Source organism: Fusarium venenatum, assembly GCF_020744135.1.
Source record: "Fusarium venenatum strain MPI-CAGE-CH-0201 chromosome Unknown EDB82scaffold_1, whole genome shotgun sequence".
NCBI classification, from domain to species: Eukaryota; Fungi; Ascomycota; class Sordariomycetes; order Hypocreales; family Nectriaceae; genus Fusarium; species Fusarium venenatum.
In genome coordinates, this window is record NW_027072129.1 from 118,480 (window position 1) to 143,200 (window position 24,721).

A 24,721-nucleotide genomic window follows, 5' to 3' on the forward strand; every position below is an offset into this window, starting at 1 on the left:
ATAATTATTCGCTGTAGATAAGATAGCTGTTATCGCTTTATCAGTCGTTTATCGCTAGCGATAAGAATCTGGCTGATCGAGAATGCGGGGAAGTAATCCAAAGTTGCCCGACCTTGGCTATTCCTAATAGGGAAGGGGATCAAATTCTCCCTGACGTTTCCATATCAGCCGTCTATCACCCCGATAAGCAGCTTGTCAACATGTCGCGTCTTATCTTCTTTCCTGCCCCATAACTATGCGAAAGAGGAAGGGAATCTATTTTTCTCAAGTTACAATCTCAATCTCAATATCTCTCACTAAATGCCGAGGTCAAAACCCAATCTTCCGCGGGGCAAGCCACGAGGTCTACGCCGAGATCGGGACTGTCGGACCTGTAAGGTTCGGGGAGTCAAGTGTGATCTAAACAGACCTCAATGTCTCCCTTGCGTGGAATCTGGTCTGACTTGTGGGGGCTACACTCAGAGAGTCGTTTGGGCGGCGAATCCTGTTGGGACACCAGTCTCCGGCCTGAACTTGCCATCTCCAGTCGAGCAACAGATTGACACGAGGCGTAATTTATCTGATGAAGCGAACATACCGTCATCAGACAAGTTGCACCATACGAGGGGCATATCTGCAAATGATGGCGATGACTTCACACAAAATTCGTTGGCTACAGATCAGCCTCATATCGTGGAACATCTTCTCGCCTTCGGTGACAGCCTCAAACGGGCAAGGCTGGTATCTGTTGATGATGTAAAATTCTTTGACACACGATCATCAGACCAGGGATTGAAGCTTATTGCCCAAGTCGACAACTTTCTACAAGCAACGATCAGAAGACGCAGGAGATCAGACCCAAGTACAACTTCACATCCATCAACCCTGGCCTTCTCCACCGCCGGGCCCATCTTACCTCAAGATGCAGAAAACGAGGACATATTGGTGTATCATCGCCTCGAAGCACTCAAGAGTCTCAGTCAAGCACTTAATACTGCAGATCCAGCCGCTTTTCTTGGAATCGCTGTCTTTGCCTTTTTCGAAGTTGTGATGGATGGTGTCTTTGGTGAATGGGACTGCCATTTACGTGGTGCGCGGTCCCTTCTCGATTGTCACTGTCGGAACAGCGAGGAGTTCCAGCAACTATCAAATACATTCATCGGATTTGAAGAAATAGTTGCATACTTTGGTTGGTGGGACACTATTGGTGCAGTTGTTAGGCAATCTACCCGCAGGGCTGTGGGAGACCAGGAGGGTCTCACCTTTGACGATTGGCATCGTAATGCTCTTACGAAAGACTTCCTTGACGTGGTCGGGTGCCCAACTGAAACGTTCTGGCTATTTGTATCACTTGCAAAAGGAAAAAAGTCGGATAATCTCAGCGAAATACTTACTGAAGCCATGGCTCAGCTCCTCAAACTTGGCATGGACACAACTGAGCGTGGGAAGTGTATGGACACATACAGATGCGCAGCAGTCATCGCTGTCCTTTCATGGAAGACTCCAGGGACTGGCGAAGCGCCACCCTGCAAAGCTTCTAGGACAACATTAACATTCGCTGTTGATAGAATTTGTCAAATCATTGACTCTGGTCGTCCAAGGTCTACACTCTATGTCCACATGGCCACACCTGCTTACTTGGCTAGCATGTGGGCCAGTTCTTCATATCATTGTAAGACCTTGCGGAACTATTGGAAGAACTGCCAAATGGGAGATATCCCCCGCTACTTGGGTGCATACCTGAGATGTGAGGAGACATGGAGAAACATGGGTCTATCCTGAAGTGATACTCAGATAACTTTACTCGGATCAACCAGTTGCACTGGAAGGAGCATAATGAATTGTAATGAGTTAATGACAATTATATAATAACTGACGAAAGAACATCCCTAAAATCCCCCTGGCCCTTTCCATTTTTGGATCATTCCCATAGCGCCTTTGACCAACCCCATCACTGTTCCTGGATTACCCATGTATCCCTTCCCAGGTTTCCCACTTTCATCCCTCCAAATTCCATCCCTCGCAACCCTGCCAAATTCCTTGGTGTTCTGATTCCGATCAATCCCTTCTCTCCATTTCTGACATATCTCCACGCTATCTACCATCACGTTGATTTCCTGACTATGGAACCAGGATTGTGTATCTTGGTTACCACTTCCCTGGATCCCAACACTTCCATCCACGATTAACAATTTGATATGACAAGACCGAGACTTGAAGCATTGGTGAATGGGATGATCTTGGTCCTTTCCCACGTAGTTGTATATATGTAGACGCTTGCGCTCACTGCTGTCTTCTGGCAGTGAAGCGACGAGTGTTTGTGCAATCTGATCGTTCGTTCCACCCTGCCCGGGAATCATCTCCCCAGGGTCGTTATATCCAAAACACACGTAGTAAGTGACTTCCACTCCCCTCTTGAGTGCGTCGATGATCGTAGGAATCAAGGGACTAGCATTGAGATCGGGAGTTTGGATAAATATGTTGCGCTGCGCATTTCGAATGAGGGATAGCCAGGCTTCATTCTGAGGGACATGGACATTCTTTGAGTCGATCGCGCCGTAAGGAGGACGTGATACGAGCGCCATTGGAACTGGCTTGGCATCGGTGCTGGTGAGAATGTAAGGCGTCATTTCTTCGCCAGCGTGGATCTCAGGCCCTGTAGGCTCAACTGGAGTGGGCGCGGCAACGTTAAGTTTGCGATTGGCAGCCTGGAGACGCGTTTCCCCCTCTTTCTTGGAGTAGCTGGCTTGCATGCGTTTGACTTCACCTGCGATATCTTCATCGAAATGAGGATCCTCTGGTGTATGCTCTCGAGTTGCGTCCTCGGTATCTCTTCTAGTGACGGTTTCGATTCGCTCTTGAGTGGCAGTGATGTCCTCATAACCAGGTCTTTGGACAGATAGCACACCGCTTTCAGAGGCAGGCGGAGAGTCACATAAACGGAGTTGAGGATGAAGCCCATTTTGCCAAGTAATTAAAGCCGTGTCGTATATGCTGTCAACAATTGGTCCTTCGACATGGATCATCATCTCGAGATTATCATTATCCTCAGTGTTATTGCTCATGACAGATGCAACTTTGCGGTCGACCACGCAGAACTTTGCATGCAATGTTCCCAAGATGAATCTGTGTAGACTGACCACTTCCATATCGATGTGAGGTATCTCCTCTGGTGACGGAAGGTCAATCGATTTGGCTGTGTAAGTCTTGGGTTTGATATTCTGATGTGGATTTATGGCGTTTGCAGGTCCGGCTTTGTCGTACATGACCTTGACTATGACCCTCTCTCCTCTGTGACCTGCGCGACGTGAAAGTTCAATCAATGCGCCCCTAATTAACCTTTGCGCTACGGATGGAGCCCAAGAACAAGTGATAAGAAAAACTTCCTTTTGAGCGCGTACGATGAGATTCGCTGTATGTCGCATTACATCTGCCAAAGGCGCAATCACTGTTAGAGGCATGGTGCCATGAGAGCCCATCAGAGGAGGAGAGACGACTCCAGCTATTGGGTCCTTGTCGAGACATTGCAAAGCGTCGGCGAAAGCTTGTAGGAAGAGTTGACTAGGTACTGTAGAGCCCCAGTGGCCGCACTGAAAGGCTCTCTCGGCTGCATCGATGGCTTCATTTGGGGGAGAGGGCGGTGGTGTGTGCTTTTGGGTCGACTCGTTGTGATGTAATCCATGTTCGTGGTGGCCATATAACTTCTTGACAATGTCTCCTGGTGATTGACTCGGATCCTTTGCTAGGACGGAGCTCACAGTCTCAGTTGCTTGACACAAATCAATAACATTTTGGGAGACCATTGTGGAAGAAAAATGTTAGATCAGGACAAAGTGCAATTGACGGCAATAGACATGTCGCAAAACAAGTAAAAGTAATCGTAGGTTAAATTCATTTCGAAACAGTCAATGGGAACCAGGTATATGATACCGCCAAAGGCAACAACGTCATTTGCGAAAGTTTACGCATTTCCTTTGATGCTCGCTCTTTTGAGAGTCTGGGCTCAACACCAAGACTTTTGTGCCTTGATTCTTGACGTATGCTTACGCACTCATGCAAAGTATGACTGATTTATGGGGATCCAGGTACTTAGAATGGACCCTCTTGGCAGTACGGAAATAAAGTAGTTTGTTCTTGGCTGACTGCCAAGTGAGTTCGAGCTAAAACGGGACATGGTGCCGAGACTTGACACGGCACACAATTACCGGCCGCAATATCCGAGGATGCATCAGGAATTTAGCCACAGATCAAAGATGTTGCAGTTGCGAAGGATAATTGTGCTGCACTTTGCCAGTTAAGCTTTAATTAAATTTCTTAAAAATAGTAATAATAATAATAAAATAAAATAATAAAAGTGAATATAATTACAATACCCTTAGATATTAGAGAAATTAGCTATTGAAGGTATAAAGTATAAAATTGATAAGTTATATACTCAAGCATAGGGGAAGCCTGATTTGCATACTGCTTTTATCCTCAAGATCGGAGAAACTATCCACCCGCTGTAAAGCTGCCCAACCAAGGACCATTCTTATACCTGAGGGGTTAGGCAGTCAGCTTGACTTTGACCTGACAAATCCACTACAATCTGAACTGTTCCGAGCTCAAGCGGCCAAGATGGTTATTATCGATGGCCATGAATTCCTCACTGAAGAGGAGAAGAGGACAAAGGAGGATTGCGAGCGCGCAAAGTACTGGAAGAAATGGGGCCCCTATGTTGCAGAGAGGCAATGGGCAACAAGTATGTTAATGATTGTCCTAAAAGTAGTTGACTTTACTTACATGAAAACTAGCAAGGGAGGATTACACGTATGTCTTTTCTATAAACGTATAGGTATTATCCGGATTTTATATACTAACCTGGGCCAAGGACTGATGGCAAGCCATGGACTTGTAAGGAACATTAACTCTCTTTATTAGCATTAGCTAAAGTTCTTTCTTAGGCTTTAGCCATGAGCATGCGCGTAAACGAGCCTATCGGTAGGGCGAAGATGGCATCGCTGGTGTCTGTGATTCGCATGGCTACTTCAATATCGCATTTAGTTTCTGGGACGGAGAAGAGTAAACCACCACTTTACCCTACAAAAAAAAATGATATTTTGACTTCTGACCAACCTCAGTAACACCCTAAAGGAGCGACTTTTTGGAACCTCAAGTAAAGAAGGAAACCACGGCGAGTCAATCAAGAAAGCTCACTTCCATTTGGATAATGTTCCCACTGTTAGTCTGCCCTTATCCTAACTATGTCGGCAAAGGCAATCTTACTGCTACAGCATTCATACATGAAATACCTCTATAAGTATCCGCAGAACGCTTTCCCATATCAGAAGATTCAGGAGGATTGCCGAAAACCAAAGGAAGAACACGAATATTCCTTATTCGATACTGGTGTGTTCGAAAACGACGCCTACTGGGACATTTTTATCGAGTTCGCAAAAAGTGCCGATGATCCAGACGACCTCTATCTCCGTGCCACCGCTTGGAACCGCGGTAATGATCGCGCACCTCTTCATATCATTCCCCAAGCATGGTTCCGTAATACGTGGGGGTGGAGACAAGAAGCTCTCCCAATAGGCGAAAAGCCGGTTATTGAGAAGATCGGCGACAGAATTAACCGTGTCCGTCACACATCTCTTGGCGAGCAGTACTTGGTTCTTTCTCCATCTTCAGGTACTGGGGATGATGGAGAGGATGTGCTGCCGCAGATGCTGTTTACAGAGAACGAGACCAACCTTGAGTCGTTGGGTCTCGGAGCCAACAAAGGGCTATATGTGAAAGATGCCTTCCACAGCTACATTGTTAACAATGACGTCGGAGCTGTTAACCAACATCAGACGGGCACCAAGTTTGCTGCTTGGTATGCCTTTAACGAAGATGGAGGCGTTCGCCCTAGAGAATGCGCTGTGGTGCGTTTCAAGTTGATGCGCCAGAATGAAGAATATCTGGACGAGGAATTGTTTGACGACGTAATAGGACAACGCAGAATGGAGTCTGATGAGTTCTACTACCGCATTAGCCCGCTGCCCATGTCGGATGATCTCCGTAACATATAGCGTCAAGCTTTTGCTGGCCTTCTTTGGTGTAAACAATACTACAACTTTAACTGGGAGCAGTGGTTAAAAGGCGATCGACGTCTCCTGTTGATCGGAAAAACATCCGGAATAAGCAGGGGAAGCACATTCACTGGGACCACGTGCTATTAGTGAGGGACTCCTGGGAGTACCCCTTTGTTAACCCCTGGGATTCAGCATTCAATTGTGTTGTTTTGGCCATGATAGATCCGGACTTTGTAGAATACCAACTGAATCTACTGACAAGGAAGAATTACATGCAACCAAGCGGGCAAATTCCATCCAACGATTGCAACTTTGACGAGGTAGACCCGCCGGTACTCGCATGGGGGGTATTTCGTGTCTTTAAGATAAAGAGGAAGATTTATGGCCGCCAGGACCTTGACTTCCTGGAGAGCTTGTTCCAGAAGCTCATGCTGCACTTCACTTGGTGGGTGAATAGGAAGGACACCGAAGGGAAAAATATCTTTGAAGGCGGCTACCTCGGACTTGACAACATTGGACCATTCAATCGATCCGCCCCTCTGCCAACTGGCGGCGTTGGTGTTTTGGAACAAGCCGACAGCACAGCCTGGATGGCCTTTTACTGCTTGACGATGCTGAACATCTCTCTAGAGCTCGCCAAGTATCGTAGGATCTACGAGGGGCTCCCATGAAAGTTCTTTGAACATTTCATCCTCATCAGTGATGCTATGAGGAATCTGTGGAATGAAGAGGACGGTTTCTATTATGATGCAACCTCCTGGGGCGGTCACTAGAATCGCCAGTTACGCGTCAGATCGTTAATCGGTATTATCCCCCTTTTCGCAACGTTAACTATAGAACCTGAGATGTTGAATAAATTCCCCTTGTTCAAGGATAGAGTAGACTGGTTTACAGAGAACCTACTAGATCTCGCTTAGCGGAATATTGCTAGTACGAAGAAGCGTGGGAAAGGAAACCGACTTCTTTGCGCACTGGTTAGTCGCGAGCGCCTACAGCGTATTCTCACAAAGGCTTCTAGATAAGGACGAGTTTTTCTCAGGATACGGAATTCGATCCCATTCTAAGTATCAAAGCGACCATCAGTACTGTGTGACATCCTATGGGAAGCAGTTCAAAGTCACCTACCAGCTAGGCGAGTCGGATGGCAACACCAATTGGCGGGGCCCGATTTGGATGACAATCAATTTTCTACTCATCGAGTCCTTGCAGCGTTTCTTTCTATTTTATGGCGATCAGTTCCAGGTCGAATGACCAACTGGAACAGGTGAATACATGCATCTAGGCCATATTGCTGAGGAATTGCAGCATCGACAACAACACCTATGGGCTAGAACACTTGAGGGCAGACGGGTAATAAATGCAAACAACGATATCCTGGACCTCGATCCACATCGGAGGGACTACCTTATATTTCATGAGCATTTTGATGGTGATACAGGCCGTGGAATAGGAGCTAGCCACCATTGCTTGTCATCCAGCCTGATTGCTAGAATGATACACGACACGGGGTGAGTGAAAATGTTTCATGAAATAATACAGCCTACAATATTGACTCGATACCAATAGGGTAACTTGCCGGCTCCTTCATACTCCACGAACCCCAAGCGTGGGGCTCTCACTGTACTTTGATGATATATCTACAAGGTTTACTGGAGGCTGTATGCAGGCGTCTTCCTCACGAAGTATATCCATTGCCCGCGTCCTCGGCGACGTAGAGAAAGAAGAGGCTGTGAGTGAGAAGAAAGACGATGAAGGCAAGACTGAAGCAGATGCCCATTTGGAAAAGTTCATTTGTGAGCAACTCGAGAAGGTCAAAATTGGTGAAACTTCAGTAGACTTCGAGGATGAGATCGAGGCTTAACGTATGATTAATTTACGTATCCTTCTTTCTTATACTAAATACAACCATCCACAACCCAGAGTTTGTTTCTGTTATGATCTATATAAAGGACGGATGGTCTTGAGGTGCCATTCCGGTATCTTCCTAGCTTTCTTCCAAGTGTAGTAGTATTTCTAGGGACTAATTATGGGATCTATGCTTATTCAGAAGGAGGGCTAATGCCCATTCACCCGTCGCATTTGATGCAACTATCCAAAAGAGCCAATAACATGTCATCTTTATAACCGCCAGCTACCCCGCATGATGAGGCACCTTGAGTAAGCGACAGATTGTCCCAGTGATCGTTCTTCAGAACTCCTGTTCTGCTGGTACGCCGGGAATATTTCGCTTTCAGTGAGAACATCATGGCAATGCCCACCATTGAAAGTCCCCTTGATTGGGAAGGGATAGGCGACATCGGCTATCCTGATTCTGAGTATGCTGACTTTGGCTTCCATGACCTCTTGAAAGAGTGGAAGGACAGGATCTTGCCCTGATACAACTTTTGCGATAATGCCGGCCAAAAGGGGCGTATGAGTGATATTGCGTCTTTTTTACGAATATGGCTCTTTTTCGGGCTCTTGAAGGAGGTTCTTGGAGAAGGTCATGGCTCACTGCAGCATTTTGAGACAGAGGGCAGGATCGATAAAGCCAAGGTCACCAGTCAGATAGAAGAATGGAGGAGGAGAGAACTGGAGAATCAACAAGGCAGGACGAGCCGCCTGGTACGTGTACAGCTCGTACTGACAGAAACTCGATCGCTAGTAACCGAGATATTCTCCGGCGACGACGACGGGTCGGGCATGGCAGCAGATCAATGGAATAAAGATGTTCCACTTGCTCTGATGGTCCTGGGCGAGATGCTTACAAGTTATACAAATTGATTGCTAGTGGAGCTGAAAGATGTCCGGATTCGAGGGTGGCGTATCGATGAGAGCAGGGGCTGGGGTCAGAACAGTACAATCCTGAACATTATGCGAGAACGATGGAGCCCAGACACGGTCCGAATGCTTCAGAGGTCACTCCACAGCCATAAAACCGCGCAATTATATGCTCTGCGCTTGACAGGTCCCGTGTCATCGCAACCATCTACTCTAAGCTTAGGTTCCAATGGCAAAGGATATGAACAGGCACACAGTGACACCTGCAATCTTGGAGATAATGAAGAGTTTGTGGGGCTGGATCAAGATAAACTGGCAGACATCATCGAACGAGGCAGAATACCGCTGGCAAAATACAATGCTTCCACGGGCCGAATCAAAATTCTTGAATTTGAACCTGGGACAAGGTATGTCATCATCTCTCATGTTTGGGCGAATGGCTATGGCAACCCCAACGAGAAAAAAATCCGTAAATGCGTGCTCGATCTTTTTAACCAGTTAATTCTCGATGCTCAGCAAATACTCCGACGGAATGATCCGGATCCTGAACTTCCATTCTGGATAGACGCCTTGACAATCCCTGTCAATAATCCTATTCAGCGAAAGAGAGCAATCAAAACAATGCATTATGCATACACCAACGCAAACTTCATGGTAGTTCTCGACTCGGGACTTGCAAAAATAGCAGCTGGCAGGTCTTATGCAGGAACAGCAATGAGAATCTTCACGAGTCGTTGGATGGGCAGGCTCTGGACTCTACAAGAGGCGTACCTCAGCAAAAAGCTGATCTTTCGATTCAGCAACAATGAGCTTGTGGATATGGATCAACTGGAGGCTAACTTCCTTACAAGTCACACCCTCGGACATTCGATGGTTGCGGGAAAAGCTCGCAAGTACTTTGACCGTTTGCTTGGGTGGCAAAGGCAGAAAAGGATATACGGCGTTCCCGTGTATGATAGTGTCTTACTTGCCTCAGTCTGGGAAGCTGTGCAATGGCGCACAACAAGCTTTGTTGTTCACGAGACGCAAGCCCTGGCTACCCTGTTCGAGGTTGAAGTTGACTTTCCCGATGACTTCGATCACGCCTCCTGCGGTTTGAAGTGCGGTGAGTGGCTGGACGGTGAATGCCGGGTCAATCTCGACATGAGAATGAAATGCTTCTTGGAATCGCTGTATGATGCCTACCCAGGCTCCATTCCTCCTGGCATCATCTTCGTGCCTGGTAGGAGACTGGCCGTTGAGGGCTTTGGGTGGGCTCTCTGTAGTTGGATGGTTGGGCAAAATGTCGGCCATGACGATCCCATCTTCAGTCACAAAACTGCAGCCGAGTTGACTTTGGATGGGTTACTTGTTCGGTACTCAGGCTTTCGTCTTCGATCATCCGGGAACCGCATGTACGATGCTGCAGAGAACAAATTCGCCTTCCCCTGCGACATTCTTCTTCTTGAGTGGTACTGCGTTCAGTCCTGCGACGGCAAGACAATGTCTATACCAAAGGGGGATGGGCACGCTATTATTTCATCAAGAGAAGAGGTCAGAGAGGACAAATCGATAGCTCTTCTTGTTTCAGTGAAAAAGACACTCAGGCCCAAGCTTTACGTCGAGATTCTGCAGCGAATCTGGATATGGAGAGAGACAGATCAAGCCAAGATTGAGGTACTTAGGAGGTCATTCTGGGAGAATAAGATTAATGTGTGTGAATATGGAGAGGTCTTAAATAGTGATCAGCAGTGGTGTATAGGAAAGCAAAAGTGGGATAATATAAGGCATAGAGAAAGTGTCTATACTGTTAGTATTTAAGTCCTATTTAAAGTCGTAATAGAGTATTATAGCCTTTCTTCTCTTTTTGCGCTACTTGAAATCAGGAGAGGCCAAATACTCCTATGTTACGTTGTATATTATCAAGGCGCGTCTTTTCTTGCAATCATTGACATAATGTAGCTAGATGGCTGAGCAGTCTATCATTGAGATGAGATTGGTGGCAGTTGACGAATATGAATAGCCCAGCTCGCAGTAGTGTTGTGTACAGAGTCCAGCAGACCATCAATTGGTTTTCCTCGACAGAGTTATACTGTCGTCAGTACCATGCAACCAGTCCAACAACGGCATGCCTCCAAAATGAACATTGAACCTCTCATGATGTCGATCATGACGATATGCCGCACCCCCAAAGAAATCGTAGCCACTATGGACGGTCGCCGTCTCGATGAGCTGCCAGGAAACAAACGCCCACATGGTCAGGATGTGAGTTTGCAATAACATGGGCGGAAGAACAATGGGAATCGTGTTGGCAACAATATGCTCGATAGGATGAGCATACTGCGAGGCGAACGACACGGGGGCGGTGAATTTATGATGAATCTTGTGGATACGGCGGTATAGGCAAGGTACATGGAGCAGCCGATGGGAGTAGTAGAATAAAATCTCTCGTGCAATCAGACAGACTGTGAAATCAAGAATGAAATCTTTTGCAGATGGTAACGATGCTGTAATCTTGAACGGGGAAGGCCTGTTTGTGAGGATGGTAGGAATGACTTGCAATCCAATGACAATCAGTTGGTTTCTGATAGAGATAACGACCGCATTAAAGATATCAGAAGATGTGGGCTGCTTTGGGGCAGGTTGGATCTTGTGTTTGGCAGCAAAAGAAGGCGCCAGTTGATCGAGGAAAACAAAACCGGCACAGGGAATCCACCAAAAGAGGATCTGGATAGCAAGAGATCCAATCACTTCGACCGTAAAGGTGTCGTATTGAGTTACGACTTGAGCCCAAAGTCCGGACATTTTGAAATGGTAATGATGTGAGAGCGAAGTGGATGAATCACGAGATACCGAGCATATTTATTCAAAAACTAACTGATTCAATTAGAAGAATTTCTATTAGGTACTCACCCCGCAAATTCATAATGCTAAGACTAGCATGGAAAGATTCTAGAAGAGCTTGTTGCCGTTTGCCCCTTTCGAGTCGGGGCTAGTCAGTAAAGTTTAGACCATGCCGAGGTTCAATCGCCAGTGGTCAAAACCTCGAGTCACATGCTTATTGTTTTTTTTTTTTAGATAAAATAAGCTGGGTGGAGAAAACGCGGGTTTTCTGATGCTTGAACATCTGGTTTCTGCTTCTGAGACCCTTTGTTCACAACCTCGTAGGTTTTGTGACCTACGATGGCTGTTTGGTACTTGTTGGCGAGAGCTTCGAAATTGACGCTGGTGTCTTGGATAAGCCGGTTGGTGGAGTTGTCCTTGGTTGCAGCGAAGCTACCGAGTCTAGAAGCCACGATATGTTGGAGACGAGATACCGTTTCAAGATAAAACAGGTAGATGTTGACTTTGGAAAAAGAGGAGGTGATAGGTGATGATTAGATAATCTCTGTGCCACTGTTGGATGAGATTATGTTTTATGTTGGTGTCGGTTGTGAATGTTCAGTATGACTCAACAAGGCTAGCAGGGATTCTTCAACATAAACCAATTGTTGAGCGCATAAAATGGGTCAGCGGCTCAGATTTGCCTGGTTATACATGGGATATAACGTCAATGTTCAGCCTTATTAGGTTGTCTTCTGTCACTGTAGGGTATCTAGTGTGAAACGATATGGGAACTTCACAAATGTGTCTGTCAATGAGCTAATTTTCTCCAGCTCTCGGGGTCGATTGAATTTAATATTAGCTTGCTTATTCCCGACTCTCGGAAAGAGGCTTCCCGAGACCTGCTATTTCATCACGCTACGTCATGACAAATCTGACTGCAGCTGCATAATACATTGTTTTATTTTAGTTTATTACACTTCAAGCTCCAAGACCGCAAGTTGGTGGCTCTTGTCTTGACCTCCTTTCCTCCAAGTTATCTCTTGTGTTTATCCGCTCTTCCCACTCGCCTTGTCGAGCTGATCTCCGCTTGAACCATCGGGGGAACCAAATCAAATCAGGACACTTATCGAGAAATTCGTCGATGTCTGACGTTTTGGGTGAATCACATATCTCCAAGTCTAGCGTATGTAGTTGCCTGACCTTTTTGCAGGCCTGCATAACAGCCTCTCCGACATCCACACAACGGAACTCGATAAGCTGCAGTGTAGACGCATGAACATCAATCATGTTTGCTATGGCTTGATTCATTTCAGCTGACACCTCTTCCGACGCCTCATTTGCCGGCAGGATATCTCCAAGAGATATTTCCTCTAGCGGCGATTCAGCAGAGGCGATAGATCTGATGCTCTCACTGGATAGAGTGCATCCTGGACCAAGATGTAAAACTCTGAGAACTTTCATACACGGCATGACTTGTGAAATCCAATCACGCGTGTCTTGAATGCTGGAGATCATAAGCTCCTCCATTGTTCCACCCCACGCCTTGCACGCCTGCTCGAGATCATCTGATGTATTGAGTGTTTGTCTAAACACAAGCGATTGGAGATGGGGACATTGCCTTGATAGATCCACAAATGGAGTTTCACTGCTTCCCATCGAGCAATCTTGGCTGAGGAAAAGAGATGTGAGGTTGGACCCAAGATAAGGCATGATACCATCTATGACCCAAGCTGACTGCCCGCCTAGTGTCAGGCTCTCAAGCTGGCTGAGATACTTGATAGCATGTGGTTTTGCAGGTATGAGGTCGGATAATTCTTTGCCGTGTTTTGTGACAAGTCCGTCTTGTTCAGGCTCCGGCACCCACTCGAGGGTCGTGCAAAATTGAAATGACGTGATACTGGGACAAGCATTGAGCATCGTAGCCAAAGTTGCTACGCAATCACTAGAAACTCTAGTTGCAACATTCAAGCCGTTCCCACGTTGGAGCAGTAGAAATTTGATGTTGAAACAGTTGTTGACGATATCAACCAACAAGTGGCTGTTTGTACCGTTGCAGTCCCAAAGAAGTCTTAAAGATTGTACAAAGTTAGAGCGAACTGACTTAGTCCTGATACTAACGAGGAACTGCCGTTGTTTTTGGGCGGTATCAAGGTCTCGAGGGTGCATGTATAGATATTCTTCAGCTATATCTATTAGAGGCTGAGATGAGCGAGATAGCGAGATTAATGTATCCTGCTTTGGTGCGTAGTCCAGATCGGCGACATGGCCAATAATTATTCGATAAATCTCGTTAGGTAAGACGCGATTAAGAGTTCCCTTTAACTCTCCATATAAAAACTGCGAGTTCAAATCGCGCATAGTGCCAGATACTAAATGTTGTTGTAAGGGTCCTTCTTAAGGGGATTTTCAATCGTGAAACCGTAGGAGATTTAAATTCGATCAGTATGTTTTGATTAATATGAGGTTGGGTATGTGTCTGGCCAAGGTTGTAACCCTGCGTGAAAATGTCAAAGGGAAGATGGAGTCTCTCTTAGGCACTTCAGGACTCTATGTATATTCGAGAGTTTAGCCGAGGACGCAAGCTTCGCCGATTGGTTAAGTAAAGGCCCCCATGCCCTACCGTCTTGATCACGTGCTAACCAACGTAGACTCGCTCTTTTATATCCATCACGGCTTCGTAGATCGCCTTTGGTGGAAGTGGTAGTCCAAAGACCCTGGCACTCATCTATACTAACTAGGCGACCCTTCGACTCAAGGAGGAGATGAAGAGACAACTCTGGACCATGTGATGACCACCTACGGCATTTGTCCAAACGTCACTGTCAGAGATGTCATGGACATTCAGGGAGGATATCTCTGCTGCAAATATGACTACTAAGAGAGGAGATAGGGGCCTGGATGTTTGAGGCAAGGAGGAATATTTCGTCGCGTTGAGGTTTTCCCCACTGAACAAGCTAAATTCAATCGATCAAAATACCCAAAACCTATCGTAACAGGCTGAAAAGGGGGTGGTTCGGGCTAGCTATATACAGTGGCTACCAATTTTGTGATTCCGATACGATACATATTCCAACTAAACGTATCACCCGTACAGCAAATTTCACAATGCAAGTAAAAAATGCTTTCGAGTTAGTCCAAAGTCTAACTACTTGTTCATAGTTGTGTCAGCGCCTAATTCATGAATCGAAGGAGCCTGGCGTGCTTCAGGGCCAGCGACTTCGTAGGCTGGAGCTGGAGATGCAATTGGCGCAGGTGTTTGATGTTGACTCCATCCCATCGGGGAAGCTGGCCCGATTGGAGAAACTGATCCACTAAACATTGATGTACGGGTATTTGGCTGAACAGAAGAATATGCCATGCTGGGATCAGGGTAAGGCGAAGGGACCACGTATTGATGAGGAGGACCTGGTTGTGGCTTTTGAGTAATTTGAGCAGGTTGTTGGACCAAGTTTGGTTGGTAGGATAGTGTCGTTTCAACCGTGGGCTTGGGCTTACGGCGCCTCAAGGCAAAGATGATTCCAAGAGTAATGAGACCTAGGACAGCTAAACCTCCAACAACACCCCCAACAATAGCTCCCACCGGAGTCGGTTTAGGCGGGATAGGAGGAATTGCAGTTGTGCTTGTCGGACCAGGATTCGTAGTCGTAGTCGTTTTCGTCGGGCCATCAGTGAGCCGTCCACTAGGAACTGTTCTAGGTTCAGAAATCGTCGACACATCGTCGCTTAGGGTTGTGGTGATGAAATTTGGATTGTCGTCGCCCTCAAAGGTATGTTCCACTCTCTGGTTTGCCGTGACTGATGTAGAAGCACAACGATAATCGATGACACCGCTTGGATAGAGGTAAGTGCGACAGTACGGTGCATCCGAGTTGGTACTGTGGGGAAATGGCAGATTAGCACCTATAGAAAAAAAAGAGACACTAGTCGAAGGGTCAGGCATACCATAATAAGTTCCAAGTGTCACTTTGGCAAACATCATCACATAACTTCGGATCGGCGGCCGTTTTGGATTCGACACACTGTAAGTAGTGATCTGTTCCACATGCGATTATGTTGAGCTTGTTGGGTTCCCATGTACAGCTAGCTCCATTCTCGCAAGTAATTGGAACACCGACACTTCCCGACAGGTAGCCGCAGGTCTCATCAGGGGCGACGGTCAAGACCAGTGTCACAGCCGATGTTACTGACACTTGGCGTTCCTTCACCCCGTGCCCTTCAAGAAGCTTTACCTCTTGGAGAAGTCCATGGGGGCCTACTGGGGCTCTCGGTAAGATGTAGTCATGACCTCGTTTGGCTACATGTTCTGGCTCAGCAGCAACGACTTTGTGGAGCACCAATCCAAAGAGCCCAATAAGTTTGGAAAAGTTTATGCAGTGCATGGCTAGAAGTGAACTTGAGACTCGAGGCACAATGATATGAGTGGGAGGGAGATCAGAGAATTAAGTACAAAACTCCGTAGCGCATTGTAGTACTTGAATGATAGTGGCAGCCTTGTTTGAGAACGCTTCCCGCACGCCAAGGCTGTTATGCAAGGGAGAAAGCAATAGTTTGGAATGTGGCGTTCAGGAGCTGAAATTTCCATCAAAGCGGCCAGCTGAGCTTCAGCCGTCCCGTAAGATATTTCGGTCCAGATTCAAGCCATCTCCGTTGAATTGCGGACGATATCACACCATCATACTACCTGGGCCATAACTGCATGGATGCAGTTTCTAAAGGTCTCAGCATGTTTGCACAAGCGTGCATCCTAGGTCAGACCGAGAGGAAAGAAGATTGGAGTCTAAAGTTATTTCCTTCTAGAGAAATCTCGTTGCTAATGGATTCGGAGGTCGCATTAGGCTCACATTTTCCAATTCCATTAAATTTGTTTGCTAATCTCAAGAAGCGATAGCACGCTTCTAGTAATGTTTATCTATACTGATCAGTCAAAGGAGCGAATGTAACATAAAGGAAGATATAAAATAATACATGCCTGTCAAAAAGCGCATAGTGTTGGTGACCAAAACTGTTGTTGGCGATGCGTCTTGTTTTACCTTATCGCGATGGCAGTTAGAAGAATGGGATATATCCGTAGGCATACAGAGATTTTTCTAATAACAGCCATTTCGTTCTGGACTATTGTGAAACTGGGCCATCCGGAGACTCAAGCGATGGCATCTCCGACTGATGGGTGGTCAGTCGTCCGTCCCACATTACCACTCCAGAGTCCCAACATGCCATGGCACGGCGCAAAAGGGATCTTATACTGCTAAACGGCGCAGGAGGGGTATGAGCGATCATCTCTCTCTCTTGTGAATTGGAATCAAGATATTGGCGTGAACAGTCAGTCTTTCGAGGCTTGGATATGGCAGGTTACTGAAATGGCATTGTGCTCATGAAATCTTTGTTATTTGCCATATTACAGCATTCTCGTCTACACAAAGCGTAGGGCAGTGCTAAATTATTACAATGAATGCTGTATTGTTTGCAAAATGTTGCGAAAAAGATTCACATTGCATACTATAGACTAACTCTTTTCAGAAACTAGGCCTTCGCCGACCGAACAATCACTGGCATTGTGAGTACCCTTTTGTATACGTTAGCATGGAATCAAAAAATCAAAAAACGGATTATTTACAATCGTTGATCTTAACACACTTGTGGGGACTTGCACACTGTGATTCATATTAATGCTTATTCTAATAGTAGCGCGTGTAAAAGACTTGCCTGTTTAGGACCTGTCCAATTTGTGCCACCACATTGGCCCCATTGGGGAGAGCTGTCTGAGCCGCTGGTCTGAGTAGGGTTAATGACCGTAATAGTAGAAGATGGCGTTACTGGATCCTAAAGCTTTATTAGATTCTTCGTCATAAAGTAAATGATAATGATACGATGTACAGTAATTCCGAACCACTTCAGGTCTTCCTCTGGGAATACATCAATATTGTGAGTTATACCCTGGCCTAAGAATGTCTATACCTAATGTCAACGATGCTCCCCGAGGTCAGTCAGTTGTTCACGTTACCTGTAGCTTATCGCCAAAAACGTATTTAGTATACGGGCTTCGTGGGATGTTGGGAGTGGTGGACTTTGACACAGTCGAATACCCAAAAATACCGGTCCATTGCTTGATAGTTTCGTAATAATTCTGCGAATTTAGTACCTCATCTGCAGATCCGTGGTAGATTTGCATCTTTGGTCGTGGCCCATTATAACCAGGATACATATTCTTCACGGAGTTGGCCCAATGATCTTGACTCCAAATAGACTGTCCAGTGGCGCATGTCGAGTTCCAGAAGTCGGGAATATTGTCTTCACTGCTAAAACAACCGGCCGGGACACCTGCGTATACAATTCCTGCTGCGAATATGTCAGGATAAGTTGCGGCCATGACATTCTGTTTCTGCGTCAGCTTCTTTAAACCCCACGGAAAGACCTTGTCTCGCATACCGTCATCATGGCACCCGAGGAAGTGCCCGTAACAAAAACCTTGCTATCATCGGCACCATATTCTTCGATGACGAACTTGGCCATATTGGCGATTGAGTTACTCGCGCCGCCACCACCGTGAGTCAAGGTGGATTTAGAAGCCACATCCCAGCAGAAGTCCGCCGTATATGGTGTCTGAGGATAAATAACTATGTATCCGTATTTCTCGGCATAGAAAGCCCAGCGTGTGCCCTGGTAGTATGCCTGGGCACTGCCATGACACCAATGAATGCCAACCACCACGGCGGGTTTTGCTGCTAGGGTTTTGGGAACATAAAGCCACATGCGAGTACCCGTAGGATTGTCGCCATAATCAGTCACCTCAGCGAACGTGGATCTGGGAACAACCTCAGCAGCTGAAGCTGTACCGAAGAGAGTCAGTAGGCAGACGTTAATAAAGGTTGTCAACTTCATCGCAAGGGAAGATATGAGGTGGAATGCAACATGGAGGACATAACCAACGGCAGAAGCGTACCCAAGACTAAATATACACGATCGAGTGAGCGAAAAAGTACGAGTGGCCTCCTTCTTATATACCTCAATAGGTCATTCGGGTCAATAGCCTCCGTTTCTGTTTTCGCTGAGATGCATATCGCTCAGGTGGCCTCAGCTTTATGAAATGGTTTAAAGTCAGGATCTGCGGTGCCATCAATTTTGGAGCAAGAATACCGTAATTCAATCGTACTACCCAGACGTTTGGGATTTTATCTTATTCAATCGTACATATCCTAATAATATTTGAGAAACCCGTGCAGGGCTTCGTTGTTAATTATTTAACATGATAGTCAAGTGGCGAGCTTCATGCGGGGTTGGTCAGAGTATGCATCAATAGAGCCATTAGAGAATCATACCTTACCGTATTGAGATACGGAATCTACTAGGTGATATCCACCAATTACAAGATGCTATACAAAAGATACAATCATACATTTTAATACTCGAATTCCTCACCATGCCCACTATGCAAAGATTATGGCATTAATCCCGATGTGGCTGTGGGGTAGAAAAAATATCATTTATTAGTTATACGGAATTATTCGAAACACATTCAAATTACATTCAAGGTTGACAGGGCGACAAGGACTCTGTGTTGAGGCCAGACGTTGAGGAGCCCCTTCTAGTAGCTAACCTCGTCGATACCATTCACCATGATATTATTAAAGATGTCTAGGAGAGGTATTTAGAACGATGATCAATGTTATGGTGTTGAATTTAGATTGGGGTAATATGAGTATTATTGTCTCAAACAGTGTATACACTGATATGTACAGTAGTCTATTGAAGCTCGAAATGGGACGTAGAAGAAGAGAGAAACCGCGAAGACGAGACCTGGTTGAGGTTCCCTCGGCCGTTGTTGAGTCGAGTCTCTTTGCCGTTATTGATTGATCGGTAACGTGCTGTATGTAGATAGAGTCGGATATTGTTGATGATGTAGGGCATCTCCAAGCTGGCCAGGAGGTCTTTATCATTCGCGTAGCCGACCTGAACAGTGTGTTCATTACTTTGCAATACCGCACTTGATGGCGCCGAACTTGTTCCTAGTAGCCTCCCACCATGCCGACTCGACGTGACCGCTGTTGCAACCTGAGCCCGCCGTGAAGTTGATTACCATATCCCCATTGCCGTCCTCGCCACAGTTGGTGGAGGAGAGAACGCAGGCACCGTGGAAGTTCTTGTTGTTCATGTTGTCCCAGAAGCCGCCGCATGTGCCAGGGATGTCATCTACACCGGAGCCAATAACGAGCCACCTCTTGAAGATGGGTCCTTCGTAGAAATCCCAGCTACAGTGGTTGGCAATTGTACCAGAGGCGAAGCCGAGGGCAGCGGCGACTGCGGATGTGAAAATGGTAGTTTTCATAGTGACGATTTTGTTGGAAAAGAAATAAGTTGAGAGGTATAGTTGGTGAATGAGGTCTGTTCTGTAGAGTGTAAACTGAGAGAGGTGGTGGGTTGTGATTATTTCGGAGGAGTTATCAACCTTCTTATACACATTTGCAATCATTACCCAGCACAGCCACTTTTTGGTTTCCGCCTGAGAGTATGTCAATTGCGAGAACATAAGTATGAAGCTATACTCTTGGCATATTACCTTTTTCACTTCAGGCGGGTCAATTGCGAACATACAATAATTTCGCTTTGCCAATGTAGTCAAAATGTGGAGCGACTCCAAATGATACCGTCGATCTTCTGCAGCGGTGTATGGTAGAAAGGCCAAGGGATGATAGACAACACACGGTCTAAGCTTGAGAGAGAGAAAATGATCAGCCGAAGGATCAAGCCTAACTTGGCAAAAGGTAACAATATTATTTTACCTTCCCATGAAGCAACGTCAAGTACCTTGTCCCCATGGGGGGTGGTTACGATTTTCATCTGCGAGTGGGTCAATTCCGAGAACACAACACTTTCAGCCTTGAAAATGTTATCGAACTATTGAGCTACTGCAACTTACGCGAGCCTGTACAACGTTATACAAGTGTTTGTTCCATGCTTAGCATTTATGGGTTTGCGTTGAATACTCTAGGTATAGAGTCCAGAACAGTATTTGTGAAGAGACGTTTACTTGTCTTGGATTTGCAGGTAGATCTTCCTTCTTCTGCTCGTAAAATTGGTTGGAACCCTGTCAATATCCACACTGATCCCTTTTGTGTTCTCGTGAATTATGTCCATGATATGTTTGACTCAGTGAAGCATCTTTACAATCAACTTCTCAGTCTAGTCAATGTTAGACACCATTGTCAGATTCCATTCCAAATCTCCCCGTGGTAAACTTGAACCGGAAAACCGTATTTGAGTATGAAGAAACTGCTATTTATTGATTCTGGGACGTGTGGCTCAAGATGTCTTTGACAACCCACTTTATTCCATCAAATGTCAGCCGTAGGTCGACTCGGACGAACAGCCCAAGCAAACAAGATTGTGCCATTAGCGACAGAACAAATATTAATTTTAAGGTTATGGTTATACCACATACTACACTATCAACACCCTGTGTACTTTCATGGTCCTATTTCAAAGATGTCGAACCTGTATCTATTGAGACGTATGAAATTCAACAAATATTCTATCGAAAACCGCCATCCGCAAATACCACTGCGTTCACTACCACCATATCTGCCTCGTAGTTGAAAGGATAGCCATACTTAGTCTCATCTTGTTTGCTTCACTAAGCCAGGGTAGCCTTTTAAGGCAGCATCTAATTCAAACTCAATGATAATCTCAGGAGCACCCTCAAACACAGCAGGCATCTTATGCACCATAGTCCAATGATTGTGGTCATAAATAGGACTTCCTGAACCACCATATCGGCCAGCAAATGTGATTTCTGGCATAGAATTGACGTTACCAGAGACAGAAATGGAGACTCCCTGGATGTCAGCCCACGACTTGACATCCCTCTTGGCAAGTGAAGGAGAGACCACAAAAGTGAACACAGAACTGCTAGTTCCCTTAGGATAAGTCACCTTCAGCTTTCGCGGAGAAACTTGCATCAGGACATGAGACTCGGTAGGACGGAGCTGGGCTGCGTTAATGAAACTGTAGAGTAACGTTTGAAGCTGTATTAACTTACACTAAGCCATCCGATGTTATCATCTCCATAAGCCCAATGTGCAACAGCGGGATGGAACTGGGCCTTGTTATTCGAGGGCCCGTTTGCGCTTTTTGTTCGGTATGACTGAGCTCCGATCATCAGCGATTCGGTTAGCCATGTCGTGATGTTGCGGGTATCAAGATCGTAGGGTGGATAGTAGGCCTCTCCGTTGTATGTCCTCTCTCCGTCAAAGGTCTGCAATGAATCTTTAAGTTCATCTGAAAGCAATGAGTTGTGGAATTCTGAGTGGACGGCAATGAGTGGTGCCCAAGCCCAGTCACGAGCATGGCTCATGACTTCTGGGTACTGCCGTACGCCTGCCTCCTTCCTCCCGATAATGGGTGCCAGGAAGTGAGACAGGATACCGAGAGACTTAGTCATGTCAAACGAATAGGAACGGTCCCATGGACCAGCGAGGTTCCGCATCTTGGGGTTCCAGAGTTGAGATGTATAATTCCAGACACCGCGCACAAGATCCGGACCTCTTTGGGAAAGAATGCTATCGTCATGACCATACTTGCACCATAGTGTCAGACCAAAGAGTGAAATGCCAGTGTAAGTAGCTGAGTTGAACTCGGAAAGTGTATTATGCAAGTCGAAAAGGTCGATGATCTCCTTTGCATAATCCTCTCCAGCTTGTGTCATGTTGTCGTCACCTATTTTGCGACCGGTCCAGCTTGTACCAATTGCGCGCATAATTGCGGGGTTGCTGTAAGATGGATAGAGATTATCTCCATTGACACCACCCTCGCGATATGAGTCGCCGATACTACAGTTATGTAGACTCTCAAGCATAAGCACCTTCAAATCGTCGGATAACAGATCTCCGAACTCTTCGTAAATCGTAATGAAGCTGAGACCGACGAAGCCTCGCCAGTTGGGGTCCCATGAGCCGTACATCCGAGCGGGGTACCACGATGTTCCAACGGTTGGCTCCTCCGGTTCTCGCGTATAGTCGCCATACCACAAGTCTGTTGGGTTCTCAAACTGATCCTTGATAATGTATTTAATGACATCTTCAGCCTTCGAGATATCGTTGTTGCTGTTGCGTGCAAGAAGTCCGACCGCATACCAGGCAGAGGCTAATGTCTCGTGATTCATTGCGGCATTTGAGTTGAGGTCGTACAGCTGTGAGATTTTCGGGTCGTAGAATTTATCCATCCACTCCATGGAGTCTTCTACCATCGCTTTCGCCTCTCCAGAAAGAGTCCATGACTGAGCAGAATACTGGATAAGGGTTCCAAGGAGATAAGCGTGTTTCATCTTCATGTTGGTCAAATATTGGAAATGGTAAAGATGTGTTTTTCGTCTAGCCGGATCAAAAAGCTGACTAAAGTGAAGATACTCAACTTTTAGGATGATCAAGAGTGATTTGAATCGTCGCAAATGGTAGCGGCAGACATTACATATTTATATGAATTTGTTTCCCTAGTTCGTTTCAGCCAGCATTTCCCGTTTCTGTGTCTTCGTCGCCTGATCCATATTCTTTCTGTGAAAAGCAAAACCAGCTGCTATTCGTTCCACATGAGCCATCAAAGGGTTGTCATTCATTGTCGGAGAAGAAAGCAATGCAGGAAGAACCTTGATCAGGAGGCATCTACTTGCTTTCCATCTCTGTGTGACCAGCGTGCTGAAACATCAATATCCGAGATGCTTTAACTTCCAGTAAAACATCTTAGTGAGGGTTGCGGACTATAATTGGCTGTTATGTACCTGACGAATTGTCTCCGCCGCTATATCCGATGTTTATGAGAACTCATGATTTGATGTAGTAGATAAGGCTGTGGGTCAAAACGCAAGGAACTTTTGTTTTTCTGCGTAACCCCGTGTCTTGTGACACTGGGACTGGTCCTCACTGTAACCCTGCAGCGCGTGGGGATTGGCAGTAGGCACTTCTCTCCTGTATGGAGACGTCCGCTGACGGGTAATGCAATGGCTGGCAAATAGGAGTTAGGTGTTTATGCTACGCCTCATAACCCATCTGCCTATGCCGTATATTTGTCATATTCGCCAGACACAACACTACAGTTTAACTTTATATTTTAGCGCTAAAGTATATGAGTAGATGGTGAACCCTATATAATCAGTCCCACGCATATCTTACCCACAGAGATAGAATTATAGTAGAAGACCGTAAGCCAGACCAAGGAACCTTAGCTCCACTGCCAGAAACAGCAGAAGCTAGACCTCAAAGCATGGGTTGTGTTTCTAATCGAATATCAAGTAACAGATATCTGTCGGATATGAAAACCTTAAACCGGGCAGGTAATCTCTACAAGGGACATTATCTTTAATAAAGACGCAAGATTCGCCGGAGACATCAATTAGTTAAAGAATGACTTGCTACACATTAGGAAAAGCGAGCTAACAAGAACACTCAGCCAGGTGGAACTATCCAAAGACGATCGAAATGCTGTGACGGAAGAAGACCAAATCGGTGCCGTATTACCCCGAATAATTTGAGAGGACGTTCATGAGGAAGACAAGGATGTCGGAGCCCAGCACAGGCGAGAAACCCAGCATCTCATAGCGTGGTGGATAATATAGGAGTTGAATAGCAGGAACTCAAGCTTGATCGGCCGACTGGTATTGCTAAAGGCTTTGGAATGTCCAGAGGCGCGGAAGCCAGCAAGGGGCTACCAGAAGGCGGCACGAAAGATCCAGCTACAGCCGGCACCGTTGACGAAGCACGGGATTCTGACGTCTCCAAAAATCCAAAGAGACGGAAGTTTTGGACGCTGGAACTTGAGGAGTTTCCACCAATGCGGCCTCAACTTGGGGTTGGGGGTTGGGGGTTGGTGGGGTTTGATCAACGTTGAGGCGATTGTAAATGGAGCTTCTTTGAGTAAGTCAAATCTGCCTAGACCCAATGAGAGGCTCGTTTTGAACTGACCTCGTTATTGTGGTCTAGTCTGTTCTTTGGCCAAAGGACGGTGTCGGCAAATACGAGACCAGGATGGGAAGAAGGAATCCTAGTCTAGATGTGGAGACGGCTCGCGGAAGACATTACGTAGTAGGACTAAATTGATTCATACTTACTCAGGAAACTCTCCGTAAAATAATCTTC

The 24,721-nt window shown here is 46.1% G+C and overlaps 10 protein-coding genes across 10 annotated transcripts; 3 read left to right on the top strand and 7 right to left on the bottom strand.

Moving 5' to 3' along the window:
• Positions 1 to 176: 176 nt before the first annotated feature.
• Positions 177 to 1,840, top strand: EDB82DRAFT_481949 (uncharacterized protein). The gene has a single exon (XM_025732590.2). It carries the CDS (start codon positions 301 to 303, stop codon positions 1,759 to 1,761), a length of 1,461 nt encoding a protein of 486 aa, XP_025591500.1. The 5' UTR covers positions 177 to 300; the 3' UTR covers positions 1,762 to 1,840.
• On the bottom strand, positions 1,841 to 4,003 carry EDB82DRAFT_481950 (uncharacterized protein). The gene has a single exon (XM_025732589.2). It carries the CDS (start codon positions 3,780 to 3,782, stop codon positions 1,869 to 1,871), a length of 1,914 nt encoding a protein of 637 aa, XP_025591499.1. The 5' UTR covers positions 3,783 to 4,003; the 3' UTR covers positions 1,841 to 1,868.
• A 593-nt stretch (positions 4,004 to 4,596) lies between these two features.
• Positions 4,597 to 7,896, top strand: EDB82DRAFT_542559 (Six-hairpin glycosidase-like protein; the record flags this gene model as incomplete). Its single annotated transcript, XM_065609355.1, has 13 exons — positions 4,597 to 4,720; positions 4,773 to 4,788; positions 4,850 to 4,872; positions 4,923 to 4,959; positions 5,100 to 5,199; positions 5,253 to 6,021; positions 6,093 to 6,675; positions 6,736 to 6,800; positions 6,873 to 6,913; positions 6,953 to 7,031; positions 7,075 to 7,277; positions 7,341 to 7,543; positions 7,602 to 7,896. The coding sequence occupies 13 exons, from the start codon at positions 4,597 to 4,599 to the stop codon at positions 7,894 to 7,896; spliced, it is 2,538 nt and encodes an 845-aa protein (XP_065465181.1).
• Positions 7,897 to 8,279: 383 nt separating this feature from the next.
• Positions 8,280 to 10,748, top strand: EDB82DRAFT_542560 (uncharacterized protein; the record flags this gene model as incomplete). Its single annotated transcript, XM_065609356.1, has 16 exons — positions 8,280 to 8,386; positions 8,453 to 8,577; positions 8,623 to 8,643; positions 8,680 to 8,784; positions 8,818 to 8,871; positions 8,911 to 9,051; positions 9,082 to 9,221; positions 9,255 to 9,528; positions 9,559 to 9,645; positions 9,682 to 9,688; positions 9,719 to 10,164; positions 10,204 to 10,394; positions 10,431 to 10,451; positions 10,482 to 10,487; positions 10,524 to 10,583; positions 10,737 to 10,748. The coding sequence occupies 16 exons, from the start codon at positions 8,280 to 8,282 to the stop codon at positions 10,746 to 10,748; spliced, it is 1,797 nt and encodes a 598-aa protein (XP_065465182.1).
• Positions 10,718 to 11,878, bottom strand: EDB82DRAFT_538 (fatty acid hydroxylase superfamily-domain-containing protein). Its single transcript, XM_025732583.2, has one exon. It carries the CDS (start codon positions 11,577 to 11,579, stop codon positions 10,839 to 10,841), a length of 741 nt encoding a protein of 246 aa, XP_025591494.1. The 5' UTR covers positions 11,580 to 11,878; the 3' UTR covers positions 10,718 to 10,838.
• Positions 11,879 to 12,448: 570 nt separating this feature from the next.
• On the bottom strand, positions 12,449 to 14,131 carry EDB82DRAFT_540 (uncharacterized protein). Its single transcript, XM_025732582.2, has one exon. The coding sequence runs from the start codon at positions 13,956 to 13,958 to the stop codon at positions 12,579 to 12,581; it is 1,380 nt and encodes a 459-aa protein (XP_025591493.1). The 5' UTR covers positions 13,959 to 14,131; the 3' UTR covers positions 12,449 to 12,578.
• Positions 14,132 to 14,292: 161 nt separating this feature from the next.
• Positions 14,293 to 15,979, bottom strand: EDB82DRAFT_549049 (uncharacterized protein; the record flags this gene model as incomplete). Its single annotated transcript, XM_025732581.2, has 2 exons — positions 14,293 to 15,475; positions 15,543 to 15,979. The coding sequence occupies 2 exons, from the start codon at positions 15,977 to 15,979 to the stop codon at positions 14,746 to 14,748; spliced, it is 1,167 nt and encodes a 388-aa protein (XP_025591492.1). The 3' UTR covers positions 14,293 to 14,745.
• A 1,072-nt stretch (positions 15,980 to 17,051) lies between these two features.
• EDB82DRAFT_481964 (Alpha/Beta hydrolase protein) lies at positions 17,052 to 18,834 on the bottom strand. The gene is made up of 6 exons (XM_025732580.2): positions 18,027 to 18,834; positions 17,602 to 17,973; positions 17,475 to 17,549; positions 17,304 to 17,420; positions 17,215 to 17,251; positions 17,052 to 17,163 (listed from the first exon to the last, which is right to left on the bottom strand). Exons 1-6 carry the CDS (start codon positions 18,477 to 18,479, stop codon positions 17,144 to 17,146), a joined length of 1,074 nt encoding a protein of 357 aa, XP_025591491.2. The 5' UTR covers positions 18,480 to 18,834; the 3' UTR covers positions 17,052 to 17,143.
• A 729-nt stretch (positions 18,835 to 19,563) lies between these two features.
• Positions 19,564 to 19,923, bottom strand: EDB82DRAFT_518838 (uncharacterized protein; the record flags this gene model as incomplete). The annotated part of the gene is made up of 1 exon (XM_025732579.1): positions 19,564 to 19,923. One exon carries the CDS (start codon positions 19,921 to 19,923, stop codon positions 19,564 to 19,566), a length of 360 nt encoding a protein of 119 aa, XP_025591490.1.
• A 1,288-nt stretch (positions 19,924 to 21,211) lies between these two features.
• On the bottom strand, positions 21,212 to 22,917 carry EDB82DRAFT_421688 (uncharacterized protein; the record flags this gene model as incomplete). The annotated part of the gene is made up of 2 exons (XM_025732578.2): positions 21,212 to 21,580; positions 21,634 to 22,917. 2 exons carry the CDS (start codon positions 22,915 to 22,917, stop codon positions 21,212 to 21,214), a joined length of 1,653 nt encoding a protein of 550 aa, XP_025591489.2.
• Between the last annotated feature and the right edge of the window lie 1,804 nt (positions 22,918 to 24,721).

Excerpts from the sequence above, each read along its gene's own strand:
- EDB82DRAFT_481949 (XM_025732590.2), top strand. The coding sequence starts at position 301 with ATGCCGAGGTCAAAACCCAATCTTCCGCGGGGCAAGCCACGAGGTCTA.
- EDB82DRAFT_538 (XM_025732583.2), bottom strand. The coding sequence starts at position 11,579 with ATGTCCGGACTTTGGGCTCAAGTCGTAACTCAATACGACACCTTTACG.
- EDB82DRAFT_481950 (XM_025732589.2), bottom strand. The coding sequence starts at position 3,782 with ATGGTCTCCCAAAATGTTATTGATTTGTGTCAAGCAACTGAGACTGTG.
- EDB82DRAFT_481964 (XM_025732580.2), bottom strand. The coding sequence starts at position 18,479 with ATGAAGTTGACAACCTTTATTAACGTCTGCCTACTGACTCTCTTCGGT. Across the intron at positions 17,421-17,474 it reads TGAAGTGGTTCGGAATTACT|GATCCAGTAACGCCATCTTC; the intron begins GTACATCGTATC and ends ATAAAGCTTTAG. Across the intron at positions 17,164-17,214 it reads GTGTGTTAAGATCAACGATT|GGTACTCACAATGCCAGTGA; the intron begins GTAAATAATCCG and ends CGTATACAAAAG.
- EDB82DRAFT_540 (XM_025732582.2), bottom strand. The coding sequence starts at position 13,958 with ATGCGCGATTTGAACTCGCAGTTTTTATATGGAGAGTTAAAGGGAACT.